We start from the raw sequence: 25,058 nt of genomic DNA, 5'->3' as shown, positions 1-25,058 counted from the left end.
AAATCATTCCTGTAGATGGAGCTGTTAACTATGAATTTCACGAGCTGCATATGATTCTAGGCCTAGGCTGACCTGTGTATAAGTCTGGCTAGGAGGGGTTTTAAGACATGTGTGAGCTCCCTCTGCCTGAAACAGCCTTGGGGTGTTCCCAATACTTGAAAGTAGAACTGGCTTTTGCGTGAAATCCTTTGTTTAACTACCCAGGAACCACAGTTTCAGCCCTATTTACAAGTCAATTACTTGACATCTTGTATAATGAAATGTTCAGTCTTGGAGGAGTGTTCTCTTTGCTCCACATCCTGACCAGCACAAAAACCACTATTTCTTGTATTTTTGATCTTAGCCATTCTGACAGGTGTAAGATGGAGTTTCAAGGTGACCACATTCCACAACAAGTAGCAAGTGCCAGAAGGGCTTTTGCCATTTCCCTTCTCTGAGTAGCACTGCATCCCATGGGTATAGAGCACTCCTGAAAGACACAGCCAGTGTAGGGTGTTGTGCAGTCCTTACCTCAGAGCCCTCCCCGACCCCCAACACACACACACACACACACACACACACACACACACACACACACACACACACCTCTATCTTGCAGGCTTTCAGCCAGAACACAGTTCTGCCACATGACTCCCAGCTACCTCTCAACTTATGTTCCACAACTCTGTCCCTCATTCACCCTAGCCACAGGGGCTTCCCTCTTCCGGGAACAGGACAAACTTCTTGGTACCTCTCTTCCCCCTCCCTCCCTCAGATCTCCCTTCAAATCCTCCCTAGCTAAAGCAGCAGCTTCCCCTGTGATGGTACTTGGGTTTCCTCCCAGCGGCTGGGTACACTCCGTGGTCACCTCTACACGTATTATCCAAGGCCCGTCACTAACAACATGGAAATTTCACAAGAGCGGGATTTCCGTGATTTGTTTACAGTTGTGTCTCTGCTATCCACAGCAAAGCCTTGCATACAGTAGGTGTTGGAGAAACTCTCTCCCAGTCACTATATCCAGGACTTAGGATATTAAATCTATGCAGCGCCTACAAAGTCTGTCTTCCCTGGAATCACCTATCATAAATCCAGTGATCTTCCTGAGAAAACACCATGTGTTGTTCAGCATTAACCACCAGGATTCTTGATACTAGCTACAAGTTTCGCCACCTATGTCAATGGAGCGCAACCCTCACAGAAGGTTTTTATGCCCAACCTTCATTCTAGGTTACTTGGAATTGTGTGGATATTTTTAGCAAGATGCTGAAGACATACATGCACGATAGAATGTTCCCCTACACCTGCTGGCCACTTCACACAGCCACAATTGCTCCCTGAGCTTTAGTATGGGGTATGAGGTACCAGTCACACTGTGGTTCTCTCCTCCCAGGCCCTCCATAGTCCATCGCTCTCTTAGACCACCATACTGCGGAGTCAGGATGTACACCGTATCCCACTCCTGAAGAGGGAGGAATCTGTGTGCGGAAGCTGCCTAATATACCTTGATGCCTGTAGGCAAAATGAGCTGCAACAGAGACCCAAGCTAGGCAGCTGTCTCCACCACCCTTACAGGATAGTTGTGTCTTCTGTGGGCCCCCAAAACAGATAAAATCTGAACATAGGAAGTCTGAAGTAAGCTACATCATGACCTAACAGAACGTAGGCATGCCATGTGAACATCCCAGTGGTGAATCTCTCCTTCAGGGCCACTCCTGACCTTTGGTGCTTACACTTCATGGAAGGGTCCCCTCCATCAGTGCACCATGATAGAGTTCTCACACACCACACCTAAGGCCATTTGCCCATCCAAAATCCATCAATACTGGCAAACAACACCAGTATCTATACTCCATTTTCTCTTGTTTTTTAGACTGTATAAGCTTTATGTTTGTCAGGAAATAGTCACTATACAAAAGACTTGAAGTCTTGAGGGCGTCTACCATGTACTTTACATGATCACCTGTTCCCGGCCCTGATCCCACTTCTTGATCCCCCTTCCTCCTCCCACATAGCCTCTTCTCTGCTCTTATATTTCTGGAACTGGATTTATTTAACAAACTTTGATAATCTCCAGATCTGCCCACTTTCCTACAAATGACATACATTTCTTCTTCTGAATGGCTGGATTAATAACTCCATGAGGTATATATGCCATGCTTGCTTTATCTACTTGTCTGTTGATGGACACCTCAGCTGCTTCTATAATGTGGCTGATATGAACAGTTCTACAATAAACATGGATGTACAAGTGTCTCTACTGAGAGCTGACTTTAACTATATAGTGGTCTAGCTGGGCCATAAGATCATTCTGCTTTTAGCTTTTTGAGGGACCTCCATACATATCTCCACAGCACCATGCTAATTTACATCCCCACCACCAGCACGAAGGGCTTTTTCTTTGCCCTATCCTCACAGGCATTTGTTGTTTGGTGGGCATTTCCCTGATGAGTGAGGGTAAATGCACTTTCTAAAGATATCTAAATACATTCACATGCTGAAGTCTCCATAGTGTGCAGAGGCCCAGGACACTAGGTGTCAGGACAGAAGGTTCGCAGACATTGCTGACTATGCAAAGTAGCTGCTGTTTACAGCCCCATTCACTGTATGGTTTCCCTCCTAGTCCTGTGGTGTTCCCACAGATGAAATTTTACTCTTTTTCTAACACTGCAGGACAGTAGAGGCTCTGAGCTAAGGACAGTGCATCACCATCTTCTCTGTTTAAAATGATAAGAAGCACGCTCCCGCTTAAGGCCCTTGCATAGAGCATCAGGGGGTTGGGAATGGACAGCTGCCATCAATGAAAGATGCCCGTGTTCTCCTGCACCCTTTCCCCTAAAGCTCCAGGAGCCTCTCCCCAGGCCTTCTGGATTCGGCCAAGTGGTGGCGGCCCTTGTTCTCGGTGTCCAGCCTTGACACGCTGAGTCCCATGGTGCCTCCTTCTTCCAGATTCTCTCTGCTCCTGCTCACTCAGGCCATCATCCCCTCTCTTCCTTTCTGTGCTATTCACTTCTCCTTCCCACTCTTTCCTTCCACCAAAGGCTGACACACACACACACACACACACACACACACACACATCATGGAGCAAATGGAGCCCAGAGGCTTGGAACAGGAAAAGCCTCCTGCTCTCACCTTTCTCCTCAGCCTCTCATCCAGAGACAAGCACTTTCTACTCTGCTCATGTGTCAATAACCAGATGATTCCCTCTTTCATCCTAAACTTTTTTTTTTTTTTTTTTTTTTTTTTTGAGATAGGGTCTCACTATGTAGCCCTAGTTGCCTGGAACTTTCTATGTAGACCAGGCTAGTCTCAAACACAGAACTCTGCCTGCCTCTGCCTCCCGAGTGCTGAGGTTAGGGATGTGCTCCCCTGGCTGAGCCACTTCATCTATAACTCTACTGCCTTCCTAGCACAGTGAATGAGGCGTGGCCTCTCTTTAAGCTACCTATTCCTTTACCCTTCCCACCTTGCTCAATCAAGTTATGCCAAAAATCTTGATTAAAACTTTATTCCTTATGTCAATTTTTTGAGACCATTGCTTATGTAATACACCAAATACTTAAAAAAAAAAAAAAAAAAGCTTACATGTCTAGTCTGCTTTTCTTGTATTTAATAACTGTCTAATATCCTCATTATCCACAGTGGTTAAGTTAGATTTCATGTTTTTAATGGATGAGATGTGTAAGCTGTCTCATTTCTTCCCACCCTGCATTAGGCTCCCCTGTGCTGTTTCTGACCCACTGGACAATGTAAGCTCTGCGCAGGGCTCTTCACGTCTTCCTAGGTTTTCACTTCCTAGTTCCCATGCCATCTGTTTTCTTGGTTTGCTCCCAAGTTTGTTTGTTTGGTTTGGTGTTTGTTTGTGGGGTTGTATTTCTCCAGCCTTCAGGTGTTACAGGTTAAAAGTGCTCTACCCTGGCAGATGATTACCTCATTTAAACAGGCAGTCAATGTTAAAATTTGCTGACATTTTAAAAAGCACTGCTACGTCGCCCACTATCTTCCCATGCCCACTTTTGAGGAGCCTGTCCCTTCCTGTCCCTTCCCCTATACTGTCTTCATGTTCTTTTGTCTTTTTGTTGTTGTTGTTGGTTTTTTTGTTTTTTGAGACAGAGTTTCTCTGTGTAGCCTTGACTGTCCTAGACTCGCTTTGTAGGCCAGGCTGGCCTCAAACTCACAGGGATCCGCCTGCCTCTGCCTCCCGAGTGCTGGGATTAAAGGCATGCGCCACCACTCCTTACTGTTCTGTCTCCTAAGCCTTCACCCTTAGCTCTTGAGTTCCAAACCTCCCCATGGCAGCTTTGGTCTGGCTTCCTCGTGTATTATGATAATACCAGGGAGGCCTTTTTAAGCATTACATTGTATATGTAGGTGGGGGGTGGGGCCGGGGTGGGGGTGGGGTTGCATGGACACGCAAGCACCATAGCACGAAAGCTGAGGTCAAAGCTAAGTTTTCATGAGGCTCCTGTCCTTCCACCGCATGGATCTGGGCACTGAGCTTTAGCTTGCAGTCTTGGCAGCCTCCCCACCTCCTGCGGCCCAGCATCTCACTGGCTCCAGTGAAGGCTTCTCTCTGTCTCTATTCTGATGAGTACTGAACCCCCCACCCACTCTCCATTTTTGTGTTTTGTGGCTTCAGGTTATTTATGTCTCTTTAGCTTATCAAAGGCAGATTATGTTAGTTATTTAAACTTACTGTTTTTAACTGCATTTAAATGCATTGCCATTTGGGGCAAATAGTACTGCTTCTGGTGTTCGCTTTCACTGATACGTCTAAGTAGTTGGAATTTTCTGGAAGCGAGTCACATATTTTATTATTTTTCACTCACTTATGATCCATTCTTCTTTTGTCTCTCCTATACTAGCAGGTAATTTTTCCAATACTCTGATTGGATTTTCTATGTTGGCAATCAGATTTTCCATATCTGAAAGTTCTTGTCTGTTCTTTAACCAGGCACTTAGCATCTTCTTATCAGCCTGAGGACACAATGTCTTCTTTCTTCTCAGGATTGTCTGTCCTATTAATCCCTGTGTTCTCTCTGCTTGGTTCTGTCTGCTTCCTTTCTGCTTCATTTGAGATGTTTTCTTCCAAACTCTGATTATCCTCTAATGTCTTGTCATAGCTCAGAGTGAGTGAGTGAAACACCAAGCGTTGGAAATCACTTATACCAGGGACACGGACATGCTGCATGTTGCAGGGGGGTGTGGGAGAACTCGCACAGTGGGGTTCACCCAGTTCCCCCCAAGCACATTCTGGCACTCTGGGTAAGGTGTGAGGTAACAAAGCTGCCAGTGTGCTGGAGCCCACCTGAGCACCCAACACTAGAAACGTCACTGTTTAGGAGCAAAATATACTGTCATTTCCATTTCCTGCCTCCATTCTCTGCCTGTCTCTCTCAGTAGTCAGTGTCTGTTAATCCAGAAAGCCTCCGGCGTTGCTCCAGGGAACAGTGCACAGAAGGGGAGCTGCTCCCAGGTAAGGCAGAGCTCTGAGGGTCTAACAGTGTTCAAATAAAAATAATCCCCCACCCTAGGCCACCCCACCTCACCCATCCTCTCCCTGAGACTGTGGGGTGAGTCAGCGTGCTTCTATCTATGTGCCCTCCTGAGGCCCTTAGCTTTGACCTTTCCTCATTCTGCTAAGTCCTGCAGCATACTCCCACCCACTTTCCATCTTCGTGTTTTGTGGTTTCAGGTTTACCAAAGACAGAACTTGTATTTATGTTTCTTAATTTTCCCTGCATAAGAGAAGACTGAGTGCAGGGAGGATGGAATAGATGTGTCAGTACATTCTAACATATTGAAATCAGAAAAAAGGCACGCCTTCCCTTTTCCCTGAGTCTTTTACTGCGCCGTCCGCCTTGCCACTACCTACCACTGCCACTCATAGCTTCTGCTCTCTGGATTCTAAGTGACAATAGGCATTTTGTTACACAAGCTTCCACCCAGAAAACTTTATTAATGAATTAATAATTTCCACATCTACTGCAGTGAGTGCAGTATTCAGTGTGAAGTAACTGGAAAGGCTTCAGTCAAAAGTCCCTGTGGGCCCTAGTATCGTTATGAAACACACTGGTTACCCTTGTCCCCATGCTCTGCCCCGGGAGACGGGCCTCTGCAGACCACTCCCAAGTCCTGTCTTTGCCAGTCATCCTTCCTGCTTTTCCCACCTCATGTGGAATACTCTTCGTTCTCTTCAGCAGGCAGCAACTGAGCATGTGCCTCACTTAGCACTGGCTCCCAGTTTTCTCTACTTCCAAATACAATGCCTGTCATCCCCACTCCAGAAACTTCAAAAGTCACTGTGGTCCAGGCCTGTATACCAGCAGGAGGATTGGGAGTTTGGGGACAGCCTGGGTTATATAAAGTACCCTGTCTAAAAAACTAGAGTTAATGATATGATCTTCACGAGAAGAAGACAGTCATAGGCATTGTTTCACAACGAAAGACTGAGAAGCTCTGTGTGCCTAGGTTCCTCACACTCAACACTCAGCTTCACCTCAAGCCATTTGGGTCCCTACTCCAAAGCACCAAACACAGCCAGAAACTTGAAAAGAATCCTTGACTCTTCGCTGTCCTCCATCCTCACACCCAATCAATGCCCACACCCTACTGATTCTGTCCCAGATGGACCTTAAGCTCAATATCTGATTCATTCCACTCTCATTCCTACTCCTGCACACTACGTCACCTCTGTATTGCTAATACCGTTACTTTCAATTTCATAATAGAGCCATGGTGATGGTTCTAAAACACAGATGTAATCATGTTACCCTCTTCCTAAAATTAAACCCAGTGATTGTTTCCCACTACTATCTGGATAAATCCCAAATTACTCAACATCTCAGCATCTGGTCTCTAATATGATCCAGTTACTATAGGCTCCAGCCATAATGAGCATCTTTTAGCTTCTCCAATATCCTATATTTTATTTTCATAGATATTTTTACCATTGTGTTCCTTTCATTTGCTAACATGATTATCAGATGTTATCAGTACCACCATCATATTCTTTTTTTTTTTTTTTTTTTTTTTTAAGGTGTATTTATTTATTATGCACACAGTGTTCTGCCTGCAGGCCAGAAGAGGGCATCAGATCACATTATAGATGGTTGTGAGCCACCTTGTAGTTGCTGGGAATTGAACTCAGGATCTCTGGAAGAGCAGGCAGTGCTCTTAACCTCTGAGCCATCTCTCCAGCCCCACCATCATATTCTTTACCTTCCTTTTTTCAAAAAATACAAAGTATAGGCTAGACACAGTGGCATACACTTTCAATCACTGCACTTAGGAGATGGAGCCAGCTGGATCTATGTGAGTTCGAGGCCAGCTTAGTCAACTTAGCAAGCGCTCCAGGACAGTGAGGGCTACATAAAGAGACCTTGCCTAAAACAAACAAACAAAAACAGCAGAAGCTTATTTCACCCACAGATCTATAGTCTTGGAAGTCCAGAATTACGGGGTTCCATCTTGTGAAGGTCCTGTTAGAATTTCTTGGCTAACATCTATGAGTCTTTAAGTCCTTGGTGTCTCAGCTTAGATGTGCTCTCTGAATCTAGGTTAGACCTGCCCCTCTAACACGCTTCTTACCCACGTCACGTTCACCTCTGTATCTATTAAAACCATCAGCGTAGTGAAGTGAGATCACATCCATTTATTTCATCTGTGCTGCAATATTTCCCAGCACAAAGCTGTCAGTCAACAGCAATGGTTAAATGTTGTGCCTCGGATATGACTTGTGTCAATGAAGGCTTGGTCCCTAGCTGGATCATGAGGGTACTAACCAGGTCAACAGACTAAAGTATTGACTGGACTAATCAGTTCATGGCTGAAGGAGCTATTAGGGGATAGTGCTCAGTACAGAAAGTGAGTCTCTAGGAGCATGAGATTGAGGGCAAGGCTACATCTTATCACCAATTCTCCCTCTCTCCCTCCCACCCTCTTTCTCTCCTCCCTCTCTCTTTCCCACCCTCTCTCTCTCCTCCTCCCTCCCTCCCACCTTGTCTACTACTTCATCCCAAGGTTGTGCCTTGGGCCCCATGCTCTGTCATTCACAATCTGTGTTGTGGACTGAAATCTGTGCCAAAATGGGTCTTTTCTCCTTAAGCTGTTGGCCCTGGGTGTTTTGTTATAACAACAGGCAGACTGAAATAACTATTAACTAACGATCAAATTAAAAGTTGTGCCAGAGAAATCATACTTCACATATAAATTTCCTTTCTCCTCTCAAAAACAAAACAAAGCAAAAAAACAAAAACAAAACAAAACAAAAAAAGATAAAAAACTATTGCAGAGAACAAGCTAAATTTCCCATGGGGAAAAAAAGGCCTGTTTGTAGCAAGGGAAGTCTAAATCTTTGTTTTCTCCTTCATGTCCCCTTTTCCCAGTATAAAATTTTCACTGAAAAAATTTAAACACTTTTTACAAACTAAGAATATGACAAGGTTTCTCTTGATGTCCCTGATGCTTAGTCTGTTCCCAAACTATCTGAGAACTTCAGTTGGCATGCATGGGTTTAAAAGAGTGGTTCTCAACCTGTGGGTCCCAACCCCTTTAGAGGGTGTATATAGGATATTTACATTACCTTTAGAGGGTGTGTATAGGATATTTACATTACCTTTAGAGGGTGTATATAGGATATTTACATTACCTTTAGAGGGTGTATATAGGATATTTACATTACCGTTTCTAACAGTAGCAAGATCACAGTTATGAAGTAGCAAAGAAAATAATTTCATGGGGTGGGGGGTCACCACAACCTGAGGGACTGTATTAGGAAGGTTGAGAAAGAATCTGCAATAACATTTCACTGGAACCAGAACACTCAAGTTACATCTAGTTACATCTTAGCACACCTGCTCTGAGCTGCAAATTTGCAAAGGTTTTCTGAACTCAGGCAGAATTCATGTTTCCTTAAAGTATGCACTTCCTCTTTGAATAGAATATTTTGAAATCAACTTTGGTGACTAACCAACTGATACTTGGGCATTAACAGACATGCATTTGGGTCCTTTCTTGCCTATTTATGCTTACTGCCCACTGCCTATCAGGCCCAACTATGAAGCCTAAAATGTCTTGCTCTGAATGTACCTTGTCAATAAGGGGACTTTCTAAGATGATGCCCTCTACCTAAGCTCCATAGATAATGCAAGAGAATCTCACTACAGTCATATGGCCCTTGACTGGCTAGCTGGAGACCATCAGCAGTGCTGTAGGGAAGACCTCAGGCAGAACATGGTCGACTGCAAACTTGCCCACAGATGTTGGCAGTTAAGACAGTTTCTCAGAAGCCGGGTGTGGTAGCGCACATCTTTAATCCCAGCACTTGGGAGGCAGAGGCAGGCGGATCATTGTGAGTTTGAGGCCAGCCTGTCTACAAAGTGAGTCCAGGACAGCCAAGACTACACAGAGAGACCCTGTCTCAAAAACAAAACAAAACAAAACAAAACAAAACAAAAAAAGACAGTTTCTCAGCCTTCAGAAAGATGGTCTGACTTTGCAGTGCAGATGCTGTCCTGGAGTTTTTGTGAGGTCAATGTCAGGTGCTTACCTTGGATAGACTCATTCCCAGCACTGTGAGAGTCACTAGCCCAGCACAGCAAACCAGAGCACTGGAGCTGGAGAGGCCGGAACTCGGGGGAATATTTCCATCTACCAGGCAGTTCATCCCAGTCAGCTCACTAAGGCCAAAGTGTTCCTAAGAATGGAACGAAAACGCAGCAAGAGTCATCTCAGTGTTGAATTCAAGAAGCAGCAGACACTTCTGTCATTTCACAGAGGGGGAAAAAGTTTATCAACAGACACAAAACAGTTGTAGGAAAGAGGATAGTTCAGTGCAGTGGGAGCCGCACACGCCATCGGACTAAAGGCCCTTGCCCACAGAATGAGGCAATCTGAAGAGGACTTTTTATTTTGTTCAACAAAGAGCTCCTGATTCACTTCCTAACTTGCCTTGAACGACTTTTCTTTGAATATCAGCTGATTTGAATGAGTATAGAAAAACTACAAAGCAATTACAATTCAAGTTGCCTAGCGAGGCAAAAAGCCCCTAACCACAGTGAGTTGTGGGTCGAGCTCTGTACTGCCAGCGTCTGGTCTAAGGTCTAACACAACAGCAGCTGTTTCTGGGGATCCTGCGTCAGGAGGCTCTCTGAACAAGAGGAGCTCCAACTCTGTCAACTCCATTTGTTATCAAGAGAAACCTAAGTACTAGGAAGCTAAGGGACTTTCTCAAGATCACACGAAGGATGCTGGGAGTGATGCCCAAGACTCTCGGGTCTCAGCTGACTTCTCCACTGCTGTGCAAACTGGGGTCAACAGTGTCACTGTGACTAAATATCTGCCTGCTACATGAGGAAATTCAGAGTTTTTACTGGAATTATTGGTACAGTTTAGCAATCTGGTACCTTTACAGACAGCCAGATTAGAATTTAGGTATAAATGATACTGAAGGCCCCAAAGGAGGCAGGAAATTTTTCTACAAACAAGAAAGCCCAACTAAGGCCGACTCTGCATTAAAGGTAGAAATTTCTAATGTGCTTGAACTGACTGAAAGACCTGGATTCGGGGGTGATATCATATTATAACCTTTGTTATTTAGGATTCACATTAAGGTTAAAATTAAACCCTACACTCCCTCCTCCTCAAGAAAAAAGAATGACCTTCTTCAGAAATTTCTAATAATTCAAAACCAAAGTATGAGAAGCTATTACATTACCTAATTATGCATTTCATCATGCATACTCTTTTAGGGGGAAATTTCAATAAGTAAGTTAGAGTAACCAAAGGGACAACAAAATGCCGCAAATAAAGACTATTCTTGTCCTTAATTTTTTGTCCCTTTTTCTTCCTTGGAAAACTCATGCACCACAAAAGAAAAGATTTAGTTGGATGTGCCTCCTGATTCCAAGTCATCCAAAAATCTCCTTCCAGAAACACAAACAAATTATACACTGAAGACGTGCGGTTGCCAATGCCCCTCCAAACGGAACATCAGGCAGCCCGCTCAAGAGCAACAGTCCTCAGGGACCGCCATATATTTAACCATAAACTGATCCGCAGACGGTCTCAAATGTGAATCATACTTACAAACTTAGCACGTAATGTTTAAGCTCAAAAGAAACAGCAGACTGAGAAGCACAAATGTGTTCTGCCAAATACTGTAATAGCTCTAGCCCAAGAGGATGACATGATCAATTTCACATAAACAGATTAGCCCTTGGAGCTTTCTAGCATTCTAATTGGAAGGTTTCTGGACTAGCTAACACTGAAATCACTTTTCTGCCAAAAGTTCATTGTACAAACCTGGGTTTTTGTACATATTGTCAAACCAAAGAGGAAGGCTTTAGCCCCTAAAAGGATCTAAAACAATACAATAAAATATGTATTTTATAAATTTATAGAAGATAGATAGATAGATAGATAGATAGATAGATGTTACTTTACCATATGGTACAAAAGCACATATTTGCAAGGAAGGTCAATTTGCATTTGCCTGACCAATGATTCCAAATACTCTAATTCCCACTAATGTGGATGACAATCCAGATAATTTGAAGATTTAAAGCAGGCCAATAACTCTTCCCAGAAGTTATTACATGTGTCTGGAAAAAAGACATAGTCTCAAGAAATAAAGGCTGCACTCCTAGGCCAGACCTCCCTCCATGATAGCAGCAGAGGACTACATATCCCAACTTCCCCTAACAGGCTTCTGTGAGACCATGACAGTTTCAGATAGGGCCTCAGGCCACTTGGATCACAAGCTCTCAAAAAATAAACAAAACAGAAAAGCATACTTACTAGTTTCCTTCTGACTCACAAAGAAAAAAATATCTATTTTTTCATATCCTTTATCTATGATGTGTTACAGGAATCACTACAACTAATAATTATTGAAAGTATGTTAATTTAAAAAATAAAGTTAAGCCGGATGTGGTGGCACACACCCTTAAGCCCAGCACTTGGGAGGCAGAGGCAGGTGGATCTCTGTGAGTTTGAGGCCAGCCTGGTCTACAAAGAGAGTTCCAGGACAGCCAGGACTATTACACAGAAAAACCCTGTCTCGAAAAACCAAAAAAATAAAAATAAATAAAGTTAAGGGGCTGGAGAGATGGCTCAGTGGTTAAGTGCGTTTGTTGTTCTTAACAGAAAAACCTGGGTTTGATTCCCAGCACCACATGGTGGCTCACAACAGTCTGTAACTCCAGTCTCAGAGTTTTGGCCTCTGTGGGCACCAGGCATGCATGCGGTGCACAGACATACATGCAGGCAAAGCCCCCACAGACAGAAAATAAAAATAGATTTTTAACTATTAGGAAATAAAATTAAGAGCACAAAAAGAAACATAAGAGTGGTTGTGAAAACAGCAAGTATCCGTTTTCCATTTGTGCCTCATACAGTCTTAACTGTGAGAGAAAGTAGAAGCATTCCACTGTCCTATTCTTGCACACAACACTGAAGTTTTTAGGTTGAGATTAAGTCGATGTTTCTAGGAAAGGACTTGCAGAAATTCCTTTCACTCACCCCTTTTAGTGTCACCTGGACAAGCAGTAACCATGCTAATTGCCTTTCCCAAGTGCCTAAGGGTTCCAGCATTGTGATATTTTTTCAGCAGCCCTTCACTCATCATCTTACAGATAAATCCAAGATTTAACTCAAAATAACAAAGCTGGATCAAGCCCATTTTTCAGACCCATGGCTGCTCAGCTCTAAGTCCCACTTCAGTACACTCCTGTGTGGCCCAAGAACAGAATGTAAGTAGCAGGACAATCTGCCTGCAAGGTGTTAACGAAAGAACAGGACTGCCCCTGTCAACACTGCCCAGAACCAATTACAGCTTCCCCACTCTCCGAAACAGAAGTTAGCAAAAATGCGAGAAGAGTGTCAACACTGAAAGGAGACCAAAAATGTGGTAGAGCAAATCTGTAATAACGTGAATATGATCTCAGTAGTTAGTAGGTGTCCATTTACCTGGATTCCCTTAAATCCACATAGGAAGTAGTTGTGCCATAGAGGTTTGGTTTTGTCAATACGGATGTTATTAGCACTAGTACTGAAGTCTCTGAAAAACAAACAAACAAGACACGTTAAGTCTGCATGCCTTAAGAGGAAAAAAAAAAAATCAGTGGCTGACTACTGCCCTCTTGTGACAAGACAATGATACTGTGTTTCTTCTTCTATTCATTTCCAGTGTTTCTCACAGCAAACTGTGCAGTCCTCCAGGTGCTAAGGGCTAAGTGGAAGCTGTAGCAGCCTTCATGACCAATTTGCTTCTAACCGCCCCTTTTTATTTCCAGAAACAGAAAAGAAATAGCGTACTTTAGCGTGGCCTACGTCCGTTCTCTCTCTCATGTTAGTCTTCATTAGCTAGGGTAAACCACACAAATGCTTTATCTTCTGGGCTTGCTACTCAGCAGACCCCCAGGTGACACAGACGTGCTCAAAGGTTTCCCCACATTCTCTGATCCCATCTAATCTGCCCATCTGCATGATTTAAAAAAAATAAATAACAAGTAAAATTTATTTTAAAGAGTCATACCCATAAAGGGGGTGGGATGGGGTCAAGACCTCATGAGTCTATGCTGATAGAAATTCACAAGCAAATAAACAGCTAAAGGGAAAAAAGGGCGAAATTATTTTTCATAATAAAATGCCAGGCTCAAAGAGATGGGTCAGCGGGTACGGCTTGTGTTCTGTAGTCCTAACAACCTGGTCACTGGAAACCACAGAGAGAAAGAACTGAATCTACAAAGTTGTCCTCTGGCTTCCACAAATGCGCTATAGAATGAATGCCACACACACACACTCACACTCTCACACACACACACTCATACACACTCACACACTCACACACACAAATAATGAATAAAGCAGAATGTCAATTAACCAATATCAAAGAAATAATTGAAATTTTAAAATATTGCATGTGAATTCCATGATAATGATTTCATCAATGGACACTTAGTAAGACTTTGATAAAAAAAAAAAAAAAAAAAAAACAAGACATTTGCATAGGCTCTAAGTATTATCTCATTACCACCACCAGATACTTATTAATATCTGAATAATTAATACCAGATACTAATTAACATTAAGAAAATAGAAATTTTCTGTTAGAAAGTTCCTGGTGCATCAGGTTGGTCTGCTTCTCTGAATTACTCAGAAAAGCCCAACTCAGCTTCCCTCCTCTCTCCATTCTACACATGTCCTCCCTACTACTTTGGACTTCTTTCTTCCTTCATTTTCTATTTTCTGGAATAGTTTAAGAAGCATCCATGTTGGCTCTTCTTTAAAGGTCTGGTAGAGTTCAATAGTAAAACTCTGTAGGCCTGAACTGTTTATAATATTCTATTAACTCCTTGAGAATTTCATACAGTGTTTTTGATCATATTCATCTCCCCACAGAGCTCCATAATTCCTCCTAGATTCACCCTCACCTCCCCAGTGTCATCCAATGTTGTGTTCTCTTTTATTTTATTTCTTAAGGATTTATTTATTTATTATGTATACAGTGCTCTGCCTGCATGTATACCTACAAATCAGAGGAGGGCATCAGATCTCATTACAGATAGTTGTGAGCCACCATGTGGTTGCTGGGAATTGAACTCAGGACCTCTGGAAGTGCAGTCAGTGCTCTTAACCTCTGAGTCATCTCTCCAGCCCCGTGCCCTCTTTTAATAAACCACCAAATACAGTTTGTGCTTCCCATATATTCATTGGTGTGGAGCCATCTATGGAGCCCAGTCATACTCACTGTGGGGAAATAGTCAACCTACTAAGGGCCACATCCTTAAAGAAATTTTACTCTCCCTTCCTCTAGAAACCATCAGATGTCCATAGCTTCTCAGTTTGGGGGAGGGGCTCATGCCCTCTCCAATCCATGCTACAATGTTGACTGACTTCATTTTATGCAGGCAACCACTGCTACTGTGTGCTCCTGTGTGCAGCAGTCCTGTCACATCCAGAAGAACTTTTTCAGTCCAGTCTTCCACAACATCTGGCTCTTATGATCTTCCTGCTTTCTCTGCAATAGACCCTGAGCCTTAGGTAGGGGGAATGGTGATATAAATGTCCCATTTGTCACTAAGTATTTCAGTGGCGTTTATTCTCTGCATTGGGTCAGCTGTGAGTTTCTGCATTATCTACAGTCCACTGTGGTTACCCCTATAACATTTTTGCCACTATTGTACCATAGATGTACATCTGAGCATATCTTTCCATGGCAGTAGTTCACAGGGTTCACAACGGGTAAGACTGCTGATGACTATTTTTCTCTTGTAGCCTACATAGTATCTCCTACTGCTATGAAAGTTAGCCAACGGGAGGAAGTTTCCTGTCAGAACCAATGTTATTTCTTTACGTCTTGTTACCACAAGTATACAGTGTCTTTAGCAATAGGCCTTACCAAAGCCTGGACTTTTTTAACTGAAAATGTTTTTGTTTAATTGAGGTTTTTCTATGATTTGTTGTTGTTTTGTTTTCAGTTGTTGCTTGGATCTCATTGCTTGATTATCAGACTCTGCAAGCTGTTGATTTCATGCTGGTTTAATCTGGGTAGCTCATTGGCATTCAGAAACTCATTCATTTCTTTCAGATTTTTCAACATCATAGACTATAAGAGCTCTAATGTATGTCACAATGATTTCCTGAATTTCACAGGTATCTATTACAACATCTCCCTTTTCATCTCTTACTTTATTAATTTGTACCTTTGCTCTCTTTCTGTTGGCTAGTTTGGCTAAGAGTTTATTAATCTTGCCCATCTTTCAAAGGAATTGACTCTTTGTCTCATTAATTCATTGTATTTTTAAATTTCCATTTCATTAATTTCTTCCTTGATCATAATTATTTCTTTCAATTGCTGATTTTTTAGTTGGGCTTGTTCTTGTTCTTCAAGGCATTGAAGTAAACTGTTAAGTCAATTATTTGAGATCTGACCCTTCATATTCTGTGTGTGTGTGTGTGTGTGTGTGTGTGTGTGTATGTGCGCGCGCGCGTGCATGCACGTATGTGTGTATCCACATACCATAGCATGGGAAGTAAAAGACAGCTTATGGAAGTCCGTTCTCACCCTCCAACATGTGGGTCCCAGAGACTGACCTCAAGTTTTCAGATCTAATAGCACATCTTTTTCCCCACTAAACCATCTCACTGGCCCTTCTTTGATTTTAACATGTGCACCTATGGCTTTAAACTTTCCTTTCAGGAGTGCTTTAATATATCCCCTAACTGCATCAATTAAGATCTGAGTATGCTGTGCTAGTTTGGCAGCTGTATAGTAGTAATATCAAACACCTGTTGCTGCTCTCCGTTAATATCACACTCAGAAAAATATAGAATATGCTCCTAGGCTGAGGAATTATCTTCTAAACGACACACTCATATCTGCCACATCCAATAGCACTTGAACATTGCAAATACTTCAACTAAAGCAAACAGCCACAAAACAAAACAAAAATAGCAAAATAACACCAAATGCATACACCCCAATGCGGGAAGACAAACACACAAACACACACACACGCGCGCGCATGCACAAGTGGCAAGATGATGCCTCCCAAAAAATGAATCTTAAAATAATGGTATCTGGTGTGAGTAAGATGGTAAGTGTTGGCAGTTTTGAGAAAAGTGAACACTTCTGTGTTGTTAGTAGACATGGGATTTGACTCAACCATTATGCAAAACAGTATGGTGTTTCTTCAGAGAATTAAAAACAGAACCAGCATACGATCCAGGAATCCTTCTGCTTGGTATATACACCCAAGGGACATGAATTAGTTACTCAGAGAAACATCTGCTATCCCCATGTTCACTGTCAGGTTATACAGAGTAACCAGGATATAGAAACAGAATGGCTATAGAAAATAAGACAACTATATCTTCTTCTGTAATTTGCAAATGAAATACATAATATAATCAGGTAATTTAATGACAGGGATGTAGTGTAAGAAATGTATCATTTATTCTCCACCGTAGAGTGGAGAGTGAGACCTGACTCCCACACGAACTCTGGTGCCCCTTTTCTGACCACGTCCCCTGGATGGGGAGGCCTGGTGGCACTCAGAGGAAGGATAGCAAGTTACCAAGAAGAGACTCGATATTCTAAGAGCATATATAGGGGGAGGAGGTCTCCCTCAATCACAGACAGAGGGGAGGGGAGAAGGGGGGAAGTGAGAGGGAGGGGGGAATAGGAGGATACAAGGGAAGGGCTAACAATTGAGATGTAATATGAATAAATTAATTTAAAAATGAAAAAAAAAAGAAATGTATCATTAGCCAATTTTGTCATTGTACAAACAATTTAAAGTACTTACACAGAGAGAGATGGCATAGCCTAGTGTATACATATGTGTTTGGGGTGTTCACCATTACAAACATACACATTATGCTATTATACATGTGGGGGTTTGAATGAAAATGTCTTCCACAGTCTTGTATATTTGCATGGTTAATCCCCAGCTGATGAACTGTTTGGAAGGACGAGGAGGTGTGGCCCTGTTAGAGTAGCTGTGACCTTGGAGGAGGTGTGTCTCTCCCCCAAAGCCTCCCATCTGCTGCCTGTGTGTGGATCAGAGTGTTCTCAGCTCCTTCTCCAGCACCCTGCCTGCTTGTGTGCCTCCACTCTCCTCCGTTTTTCAGTTTAACCCTCTGAAACTGTAAGCAAACCCCCAATTAAAGGCTTTCTTTTATATGAGTTGCTTTGGTCTCAGCATCTCTTCACAGCAACACAATGGTGACTAACAATACCGAACACTGTAGCTGACTATAACACAATGATAGTATTTGTGTGTCTGAACCTACCCAAACATAAAACCTTCAATAAACATATTGTACGTGCAAACAACTGAAACTAGCACACGGATATAGGGCACCTAACATAAAGGGAGTGTGCGGGGCGGAAAGTTGTACGTGAGGGAATAAACATGGAGGCCAAGGGTGTTACTGCACATAAGTCTAGATTTTATAAACACACACATAAATGACATCAAATTTATCTCAAGAGTTCATTCTTTGATAAGCTAACATTGCCTTACTCTAACTGGTTTCATTTATAAATAAACATTTTAATTTTTGAAACTTTTGGCTGTTTTGTAGTAAGTAATTCTTGGTTTAAAATGCAAATACTGTCAGCAGCAGCAGTTTTTCAGCCCTGTACAGTCTCATAGGGCAAACCATCTTATACATGAGGCGTCATTGACCAAAATGCTGTTATATGGTACCAGACGGTACAAATAAAGCTTCTTCAGAAAAAGCAAAGCTGGTTCAGCACTGGAAAATCCACCAGAGTAATTCGTCATATGTTTAAAGATGACTTGTAGTGGATGTAAATATGTTTTTGTTTTGATCCCAAGTGTGAGATATGAAACAGACTTGTGTTAGGGTGTGTGGTGTTTTTCCATTGAAAACAGACTTGTGAGAGAGCAGGTCATGTTTGTCCATTAAAAGAGGAACTGCCTCTTGCGGGGACATGGTCTTTGACAACTGATAAACATCCTAGGACGGACTCTGAGAGGAGACTATATATATGAGCCCAAAACAAGAGGTATGGCTTTTGGTCTTGGTGTTGTTTCCTATTGTTTGGCTGCTCATCGCTCCACTTTGAGACTCTCCTAGAGAGAAGCCCTACGGAGAATGCTTCGAGGTTCCAGCTGCTGCTCCAGGCTCCAGCTGCTGTGGTTGCAGGCACCTCTGCTGAATGGCTGGTTTGCTGTTTAACAGGTCTGCTGAAATCCTGACTGTGAAGAGTGGAATCGCTCCAAGGAACTGAGTCCAAAAAGCTCTACTTCTCCTGTTCCTATTAACCTCTTCTCTCTCCTGTCTAGGGTAGGCCGGTAGAAGGGAGGTGTGAGCATGTAAGAACCTCAAATAAAGCTCCTTTGAAAAAGTCCAAAGCCTACAAAGACTGAACCATATAATACAGTTTAATACGCATAACTGACTTCTTAACATTTTAGGAAATTAGACACTTGAACTTGACAAAGGCTATGTACTAGAAACATCCATTATACCTCATACTATTTTATACTGAGACTAAGGCTCTGAAGGAAACAGACAATACAACATAAAATCACAGAGCTTGAACGTACTGAGTGATCCAGGTAAGTAAGCAATGGTTATGCTGTGTGGTAAGATTCTCGGACAAGAGAGCTACACTGTGCCATGGTGACAAAGAACAGATAACCCACACCTGCCTTTGGTGAGGCAGCTACCTCAGCAGACAATCAGGGCTTTCTGGGCAAGAACACAGTATTTTCATGTATACATGACTCAACAGATGAAACAATGTCCAGTACACGGCAACTCCTCAGTAAAAGCTTCCTCCTAACACTGATAGATCGATTGGCTGACTTTGTATGTGGGAGAAAGGCTGTGGGAATGTATGCATCATGTCACAAGGGTAGAGATCAGAGAAGAGCCTGCAGGACTAGGCTCTTGGCTATCATGTTGGTTTCTGAAAATCAAAGTCAGGTAAAGGCCCTCAATAGCCCTCAGCCATCTTGCTGGCTAGTAAATGTTTCTTCAGTGAGAAAATTAACACAACAGATAAACATTTCGTAGTGGCCTGGAATGCTAGTAGATGCCAAGTAGGAAATATCAACTAAGTATATGATTTAGCTGATATTTTCTAAAGACTATCTGCATTCAAATAGTCTACTGCATGATTTTACACACACACACATTCATGCCCACACACACACACACACACACACACACACACACACACACACACACTCCATACATAGCAGTAACCCTACATACTCACGGATACAAGGGGTTTGTATTGGCCAGTTGGAGAGTGTGTGTTTTCACAGGTTCCACAGCGATTAGCATGTCTTGTTCCACAGCCATGGGCAGAACAGAGTATCCACAGTAATCTATGTGCTCTCCTAGACAAAAGAGAAAGCAGGTTTTATCACCACCACCATCTGAAAGAAAAGAAATTCAGCTAGGCAGAAGGAAGAGTTGCTGGAGAGAAGCTTCCAAGTGCTTCAGGGATGGTTGGCTGCCTGGAAAGTCAAAGACTAGAATCTGGAGAGTTGTAAGTCAGGTGATCTCAAGCATCACTCGCCCCCTCAGTAGCCATTGACCACACACAGCTCTGTGACCTCAGAACCTGTCTGCCACCCCATCTCCACCCCAATCCCACAGTAATCCTGATGACATGCAAATAAATGGCCTGGTCCAAAGCCCAAGTCTCCCTTTCCTTTGGCCATACTCCCCCATGGCCTTACATCCGATAATTACACAATTCCTATCACCTCCAACTTTCATTCTACATCGAGCTTTTATAGCACTGGAGTTTCAAATCTCCTCCTTTCTCCTGAAGCCCCACCCCCACCCCATCCTGCATGTCACTCTGCCCCCACCATTCTGTGGGCTCCTTTTCCCTTTCTGTCCTTTGCCACCCAGCACAGATGTCAGTTTGTACAGCTTCACTGGCTCTCCTGCCCATACTGTGCAATTCCCTGTTCCGTGTCATCCTCTGTGAACGCCACCCACGTGCTTGAAAACCACATCCTTATACTAGCTGAGGCAGGGAAATGCAAGCTCTCTCATTTTAACCCAGAAGACCTCAGTCCTTCCCAGCAAATGAGTTTTATTGATTTCCCCCAGCCAGTCACTGTCTCCACTCCTTCACATTTAAATTTATTCTTCCCTCTCCTTAAAACCCCAGCTCTCCTCACAGAAACCTCCTCAGTCCTCTACTCCCAAAGATACATCATCGACATCAAAGTGCGTTCTTTTCTTCCTTGCCTCCTGTTTAAAAGGGCTGAAGTCGCCAGGGTGCCCTGTGTGCCAATCACCAGCCTTCTAGCCTCTGCAGGCATTCCGCTCCATCAGGGACTCCTTTCTCTGTTATATAGGCAACCTCTCCCTTTCCACTGACCTTGTCCCTATTATAGACCACCCCTCCCCCACTGACTGTGCTCAAATATTCCGTGACACGTTTAAATCCTCTATCACTTGCTTTTAAAATGAAAAGCATGACCTAAGCTGATTAATAAGTACATGCAAGAGCTTTGTATTATTCTAATTACTTTTTTATATATCTGCTTTTCCCATTATAGAAGTTTTGAGTCCTCCGTGGACCCTGAACGTTTCTCAGCTCCTCATAACTTTTCTCATGACAAATTTTATTCCTGTCCAAGGTCATGAATTAAAATATTCCTGCACACTGGCCATACATGTCTTTAATGTGAGTTCAAGGTCAGCCTGGTCTACAAATGAAGTCCAGGACAGCCAAGGCTACACACACACACATACACACACACACACACACAGAGAGAGAGAGACAGACAGAGAGAGAGAGAGAGAGAGAGAGAGAGAGAGAGAGAGAGAGAGAGAGATCCCTGCACGCATCTCTAGCTCCTCCAAAGACTGCACCCCCTGCCAAAAATTCAAGATTCATACTTCTAGTATCATTGTTCAAATAAAACTTTATGTGGGTTCAAATGGGAAGAAAATATGGACAAGAGGCACCTCTGGTTAAATTTTTGTGTGGTTGGCACTCTACCTCAACAGCAGTCCCTGCACAGACTCAAACCCACCCCTCAGTTCCAGTGGCATAGCCTGAAGATGGCACAAAGTGTCTAGGGACTCCCTCAGACCCACTGTGAGGCTGTGGGCTCTACCAGGGCAGCTGCCACAATGAAGATGCACAGTGCACCTTCTGGTTGAAAGGAAGTGCGAAGACTCCCTTTTATAAACTCTTGTGAGACTGCCTATGTCCCCCTTGACATGTGTTTTGGTAGTGGCTAGATAGGGGATGTTGTTGTTTTGGGGGGATTGTTTGTTTGTTTTGTTTTAAAGGCAGGGTTTCAGTTATGTAGCCCTGGCTAACCTGAAACGTGCTCTGTAGACGAGGTTGATGTCAAACTCAGAGATCTGCCTGCCTCTGCTTCCTGAGTGCTGAGATCAAAGGTGTGTGCCACCACTGCCCAGGCCACTTGACCTGTGCATAGCAGGTTCTTGGTATACTTTTCCTTGGCTTCCAAAATACCATTTATGTAGTTAATTTCAAGTATGGATTTGATTTAGGGATACCTAGATAGCTGGAAAGAATTATTTCTGAATGTACTTGTGAAGTTTTTGTTTTCCTTTTCATGTGGAAAGGTATCAGAAAAAAATGGGGTGTGTGTGTGTGTGTGTGTATGTGTGTGTGTGTGTATGTGTGTGTGTGTGTGTGTGTTCTGTATTTGTTTCTCTAATACGTCTTCCCTGCCTTCATCCTCACACTGTAGGATGCTCCCTCTGCTCTTGTTGAAAGTCTCTGCTCCAAAGCTCCCTTCCTCAGAATTCTGTTCTCCGTTGTCTTAGTTACGGTTTCCATTGCTATGAAGAGACACCATGTACAAGGCAACTCTTCTAAAGAAAATTGTTTAATTGGGAGCTGGCTTATAGTTTCAGAGATTTAGTCCATTGTCACCATGGCGGGAAGCATGGCAGCACCCAGGCAGACATGGTGATGGAGAAGGAGCTGGGAGTTCTATATGTTGATCCGCAGGCAGTAGAAGGAGACTTGTGGCACACTGGGCATGGCTTGAACATAGGAGACCTCAAAACCTACCCCTGCAATGACTCACTTCCTCCAACAAGGCCATGCCTCTTACTAATGCCACTTCTTATGGGTCAAGCACTCAAACAATGAGTCTATGGGGAGTATAGACCTATTAAAACCACCACATACCATTTCCTGGCCCCCATAGGCTTGTAGCCATAATGTAATACAAAATGCATTTGGTCCAACTTCTAAAGTCCCCATAGCCTACCATAGTCTCAACAATGTTTAAAAGTCCAAAGTTCAAAGTTTGTTCTGAAATTCATGCAATCTCTGAACTATAATCTACTATAAAATCAAAATGAAAAAAAAAAAACAGGTCACATAATTTCAACATATAATGGCACAAGATATACATTACCACTACAAAATGTAGGGATGAGAGCATAGTGAGGAAAAACTGGACCAAAGAAAGACCAAAAACCAACTGGACAAACTCCAAACTCTGCATCCCCATCTGATGTCAAATGCTCTTCTGATCTCCAACACCTTTCAGCTTTGTTGACCACAACACACTTCTCTCTCTTTGAATGGTTCCACTCCTGTTAGCAGTTTCTCCTCAGCAGGTATCCCCTGACCCTGACATCTCTAACCTCTTGTGTCCCCAAGGCAAGCCAGGCTTCCCCTTCACAGCTTCACACAATGGCCTCTCTGGCCCTCCACGCAGGGACACCCCTGCCACACGTCGCCTCAGTGGCTTTCCTTAGCTGTGGAAGGAGATTCCATAAGCCCTTCTTGTATCTTTGACTCTACAACCAGAACCTCATGGCTGAAGCTGCCAAGTCCTGCTGTTTGCTGGGGCTGCAATGTAGCCCCCTCTTTCAATTACACCTTCACCAGCTTTCTGTTTTCACTGATTTCCTTCCCTGCCTAAGCTTGTCTGTCCTGGCACTTGCACTGTAGACCAGGTACACCTTGAACTCAGAGACCTGCATGTCTCTGTCCCCTGAGTTCTGGGATTAAAGACGTGTACCACCTTGCCTGGACCTAAGCTGTTCTTTAAATCCTTTTCTCAAGATGAAAGCTTAGCTGGATGGGGTCTTCCCCGGAGGTCCCTTAGTTGCATTTCTTAATCTGTTTATCTCCCTGAAATAGGAGCTCCATTCCACTTTTTTTTGTACCTAATTTCTTCTCAGTCTGTACATTTTCTATTTTTATTTGCTCAATTTATTCCTTTTCACAGTAACAACCACACAACAGAGGCAGTGCTAGGCTGTTTGAGATCTCCTCCTCTACCAGTGAATTAATCCAAGACTCTTCACGTTAGCTTCAGGCAGAGTTTTCAGACAAGGGCAAAAAGCAGCCACATTCTTTGTCAAAATACCACAAAAAACAGTTTCTAGGCCACATACTAACATTCTTCTCCTCTGACACCTCTTGAGCCAGGACCCCACAGTTCAAATCACCCTTAGCACCACTGGCATGGCAGGGCCTATGTATGGCCCACTAAGGCCCATAAAGCATTCCACTGCTTTCTTAATCCAAAATCCAAAAATCTACATCCTCCAAACAAAAGCATGGTCAGGCCTATCATAATAATACCCTAGTCCCTGGAACTAATTTGAGTTTTATTGCTGTGAAGACATCATGACCAAGGCAATTCTTATAAAGGAAAACATTGAACCGAGCCTGCCTTATCATTATGGTGGGAAGCATGGCAGCATCCAGGCAGACATGGTGCTGGCAAAGGAGTTGAGAGGTCTACATCTTGATCCACAGACAGCAGTAGAAGTGGACTATGTGCCACTCTGGGTGTAATTTGAGTATAGGCGACCTCAAAGCCTGCCCCTACAATAACACATTTACTCTAATACACATGCATGTAAATACATACATACATATATACATACATATACATATATAAAGAAAGCATATTTCTATGAAATTTGCTGTGCATCCATTCACAAGAAATTAAGAGGAAAATGAGAATTTAAGTGTTGTAGGGGGTTACATCCTTCAACCTCCCTACTTCTCTTTCCACTGGGGAAAACACTCAAATTCCTGGTTATAATAGTGAAAAACTGAAAAAAAAAAAAAAAAAGTGAAAAACTGGAAATAACTTTATGCACAATAAGAGAAAATTGTTAAGTAAATTACAAAATACCATCTTAGTAGGCTTTTATAAAGGCATTAAAATAATAATTACAATCTCTTCAGAAACATAAAAAATTATGATATATTAAACACAAAATAATAAGTTGGTATACAATTTAAAACTGTATCTACCATTACACATTTATGAAGACAGATTGTACACAAAATCGGTAAAAATCTACTACTTAATATTAAAATGTAGAAAATTACAAAGTATCTCCCTGAAGAAACAAAAGCAAAATAGAAACACACCTGGAAAATCCAAACCAGTAAAATTGGGGGGGGGGGGGGATTAAAGAAGAAATTCAGAATACCGATTATGTTGACTCTCCCCGGGGCTCGGACATAGAACTTGGGTGTAGACCCAAACTTAGAGTTAAACATCTCTTTTAGCTTCAGCAATCTGAAAAACAAAAGTGGAATA

General features: G+C 42.8%; 2 protein-coding genes across 4 annotated transcripts in view; one reads left to right on the top strand and one right to left on the bottom strand.

Annotated features, from left to right (window-relative positions):
• Window positions 1-25,058, top strand: part of Cops2 (COP9 signalosome subunit 2) — a 257,228-nt gene that overhangs the window by 189,956 nt on the left and 42,214 nt on the right. The gene's annotated exons all lie outside the window — the stretch shown is intronic.
• The window catches only part of Galk2 (galactokinase 2), a 139,213-nt gene that overhangs the window by 100,880 nt on the left and 13,275 nt on the right, over window positions 1-25,058 (bottom strand). For all 3 annotated transcript variants that reach the window (XM_051144543.1, XM_051144542.1, XM_051144544.1), the window contains exons 2-5: window positions 24,949-25,037; window positions 19,745-19,868; window positions 12,952-13,042; window positions 9,533-9,679 (exon numbers count right to left, since the gene is read on the bottom strand). In XM_051144543.1, coding sequence (XP_051000500.1) covers window positions 9,533-9,679; window positions 12,952-13,042; window positions 19,745-19,868; window positions 24,949-25,037 — 451 coding nt within the window. The remainder of the gene's footprint in view (window positions 1-9,532; window positions 9,680-12,951; window positions 13,043-19,744; window positions 19,869-24,948; window positions 25,038-25,058) is intronic.

Source organism: Acomys russatus, chromosome 4 (assembly GCF_903995435.1).
Source record: "Acomys russatus chromosome 4, mAcoRus1.1, whole genome shotgun sequence".
Classification (NCBI taxonomy): domain Eukaryota; kingdom Metazoa; phylum Chordata; class Mammalia; order Rodentia; family Muridae; genus Acomys; species Acomys russatus.
This window is presented reverse-complemented; position numbering and strand designations above follow the sequence as displayed.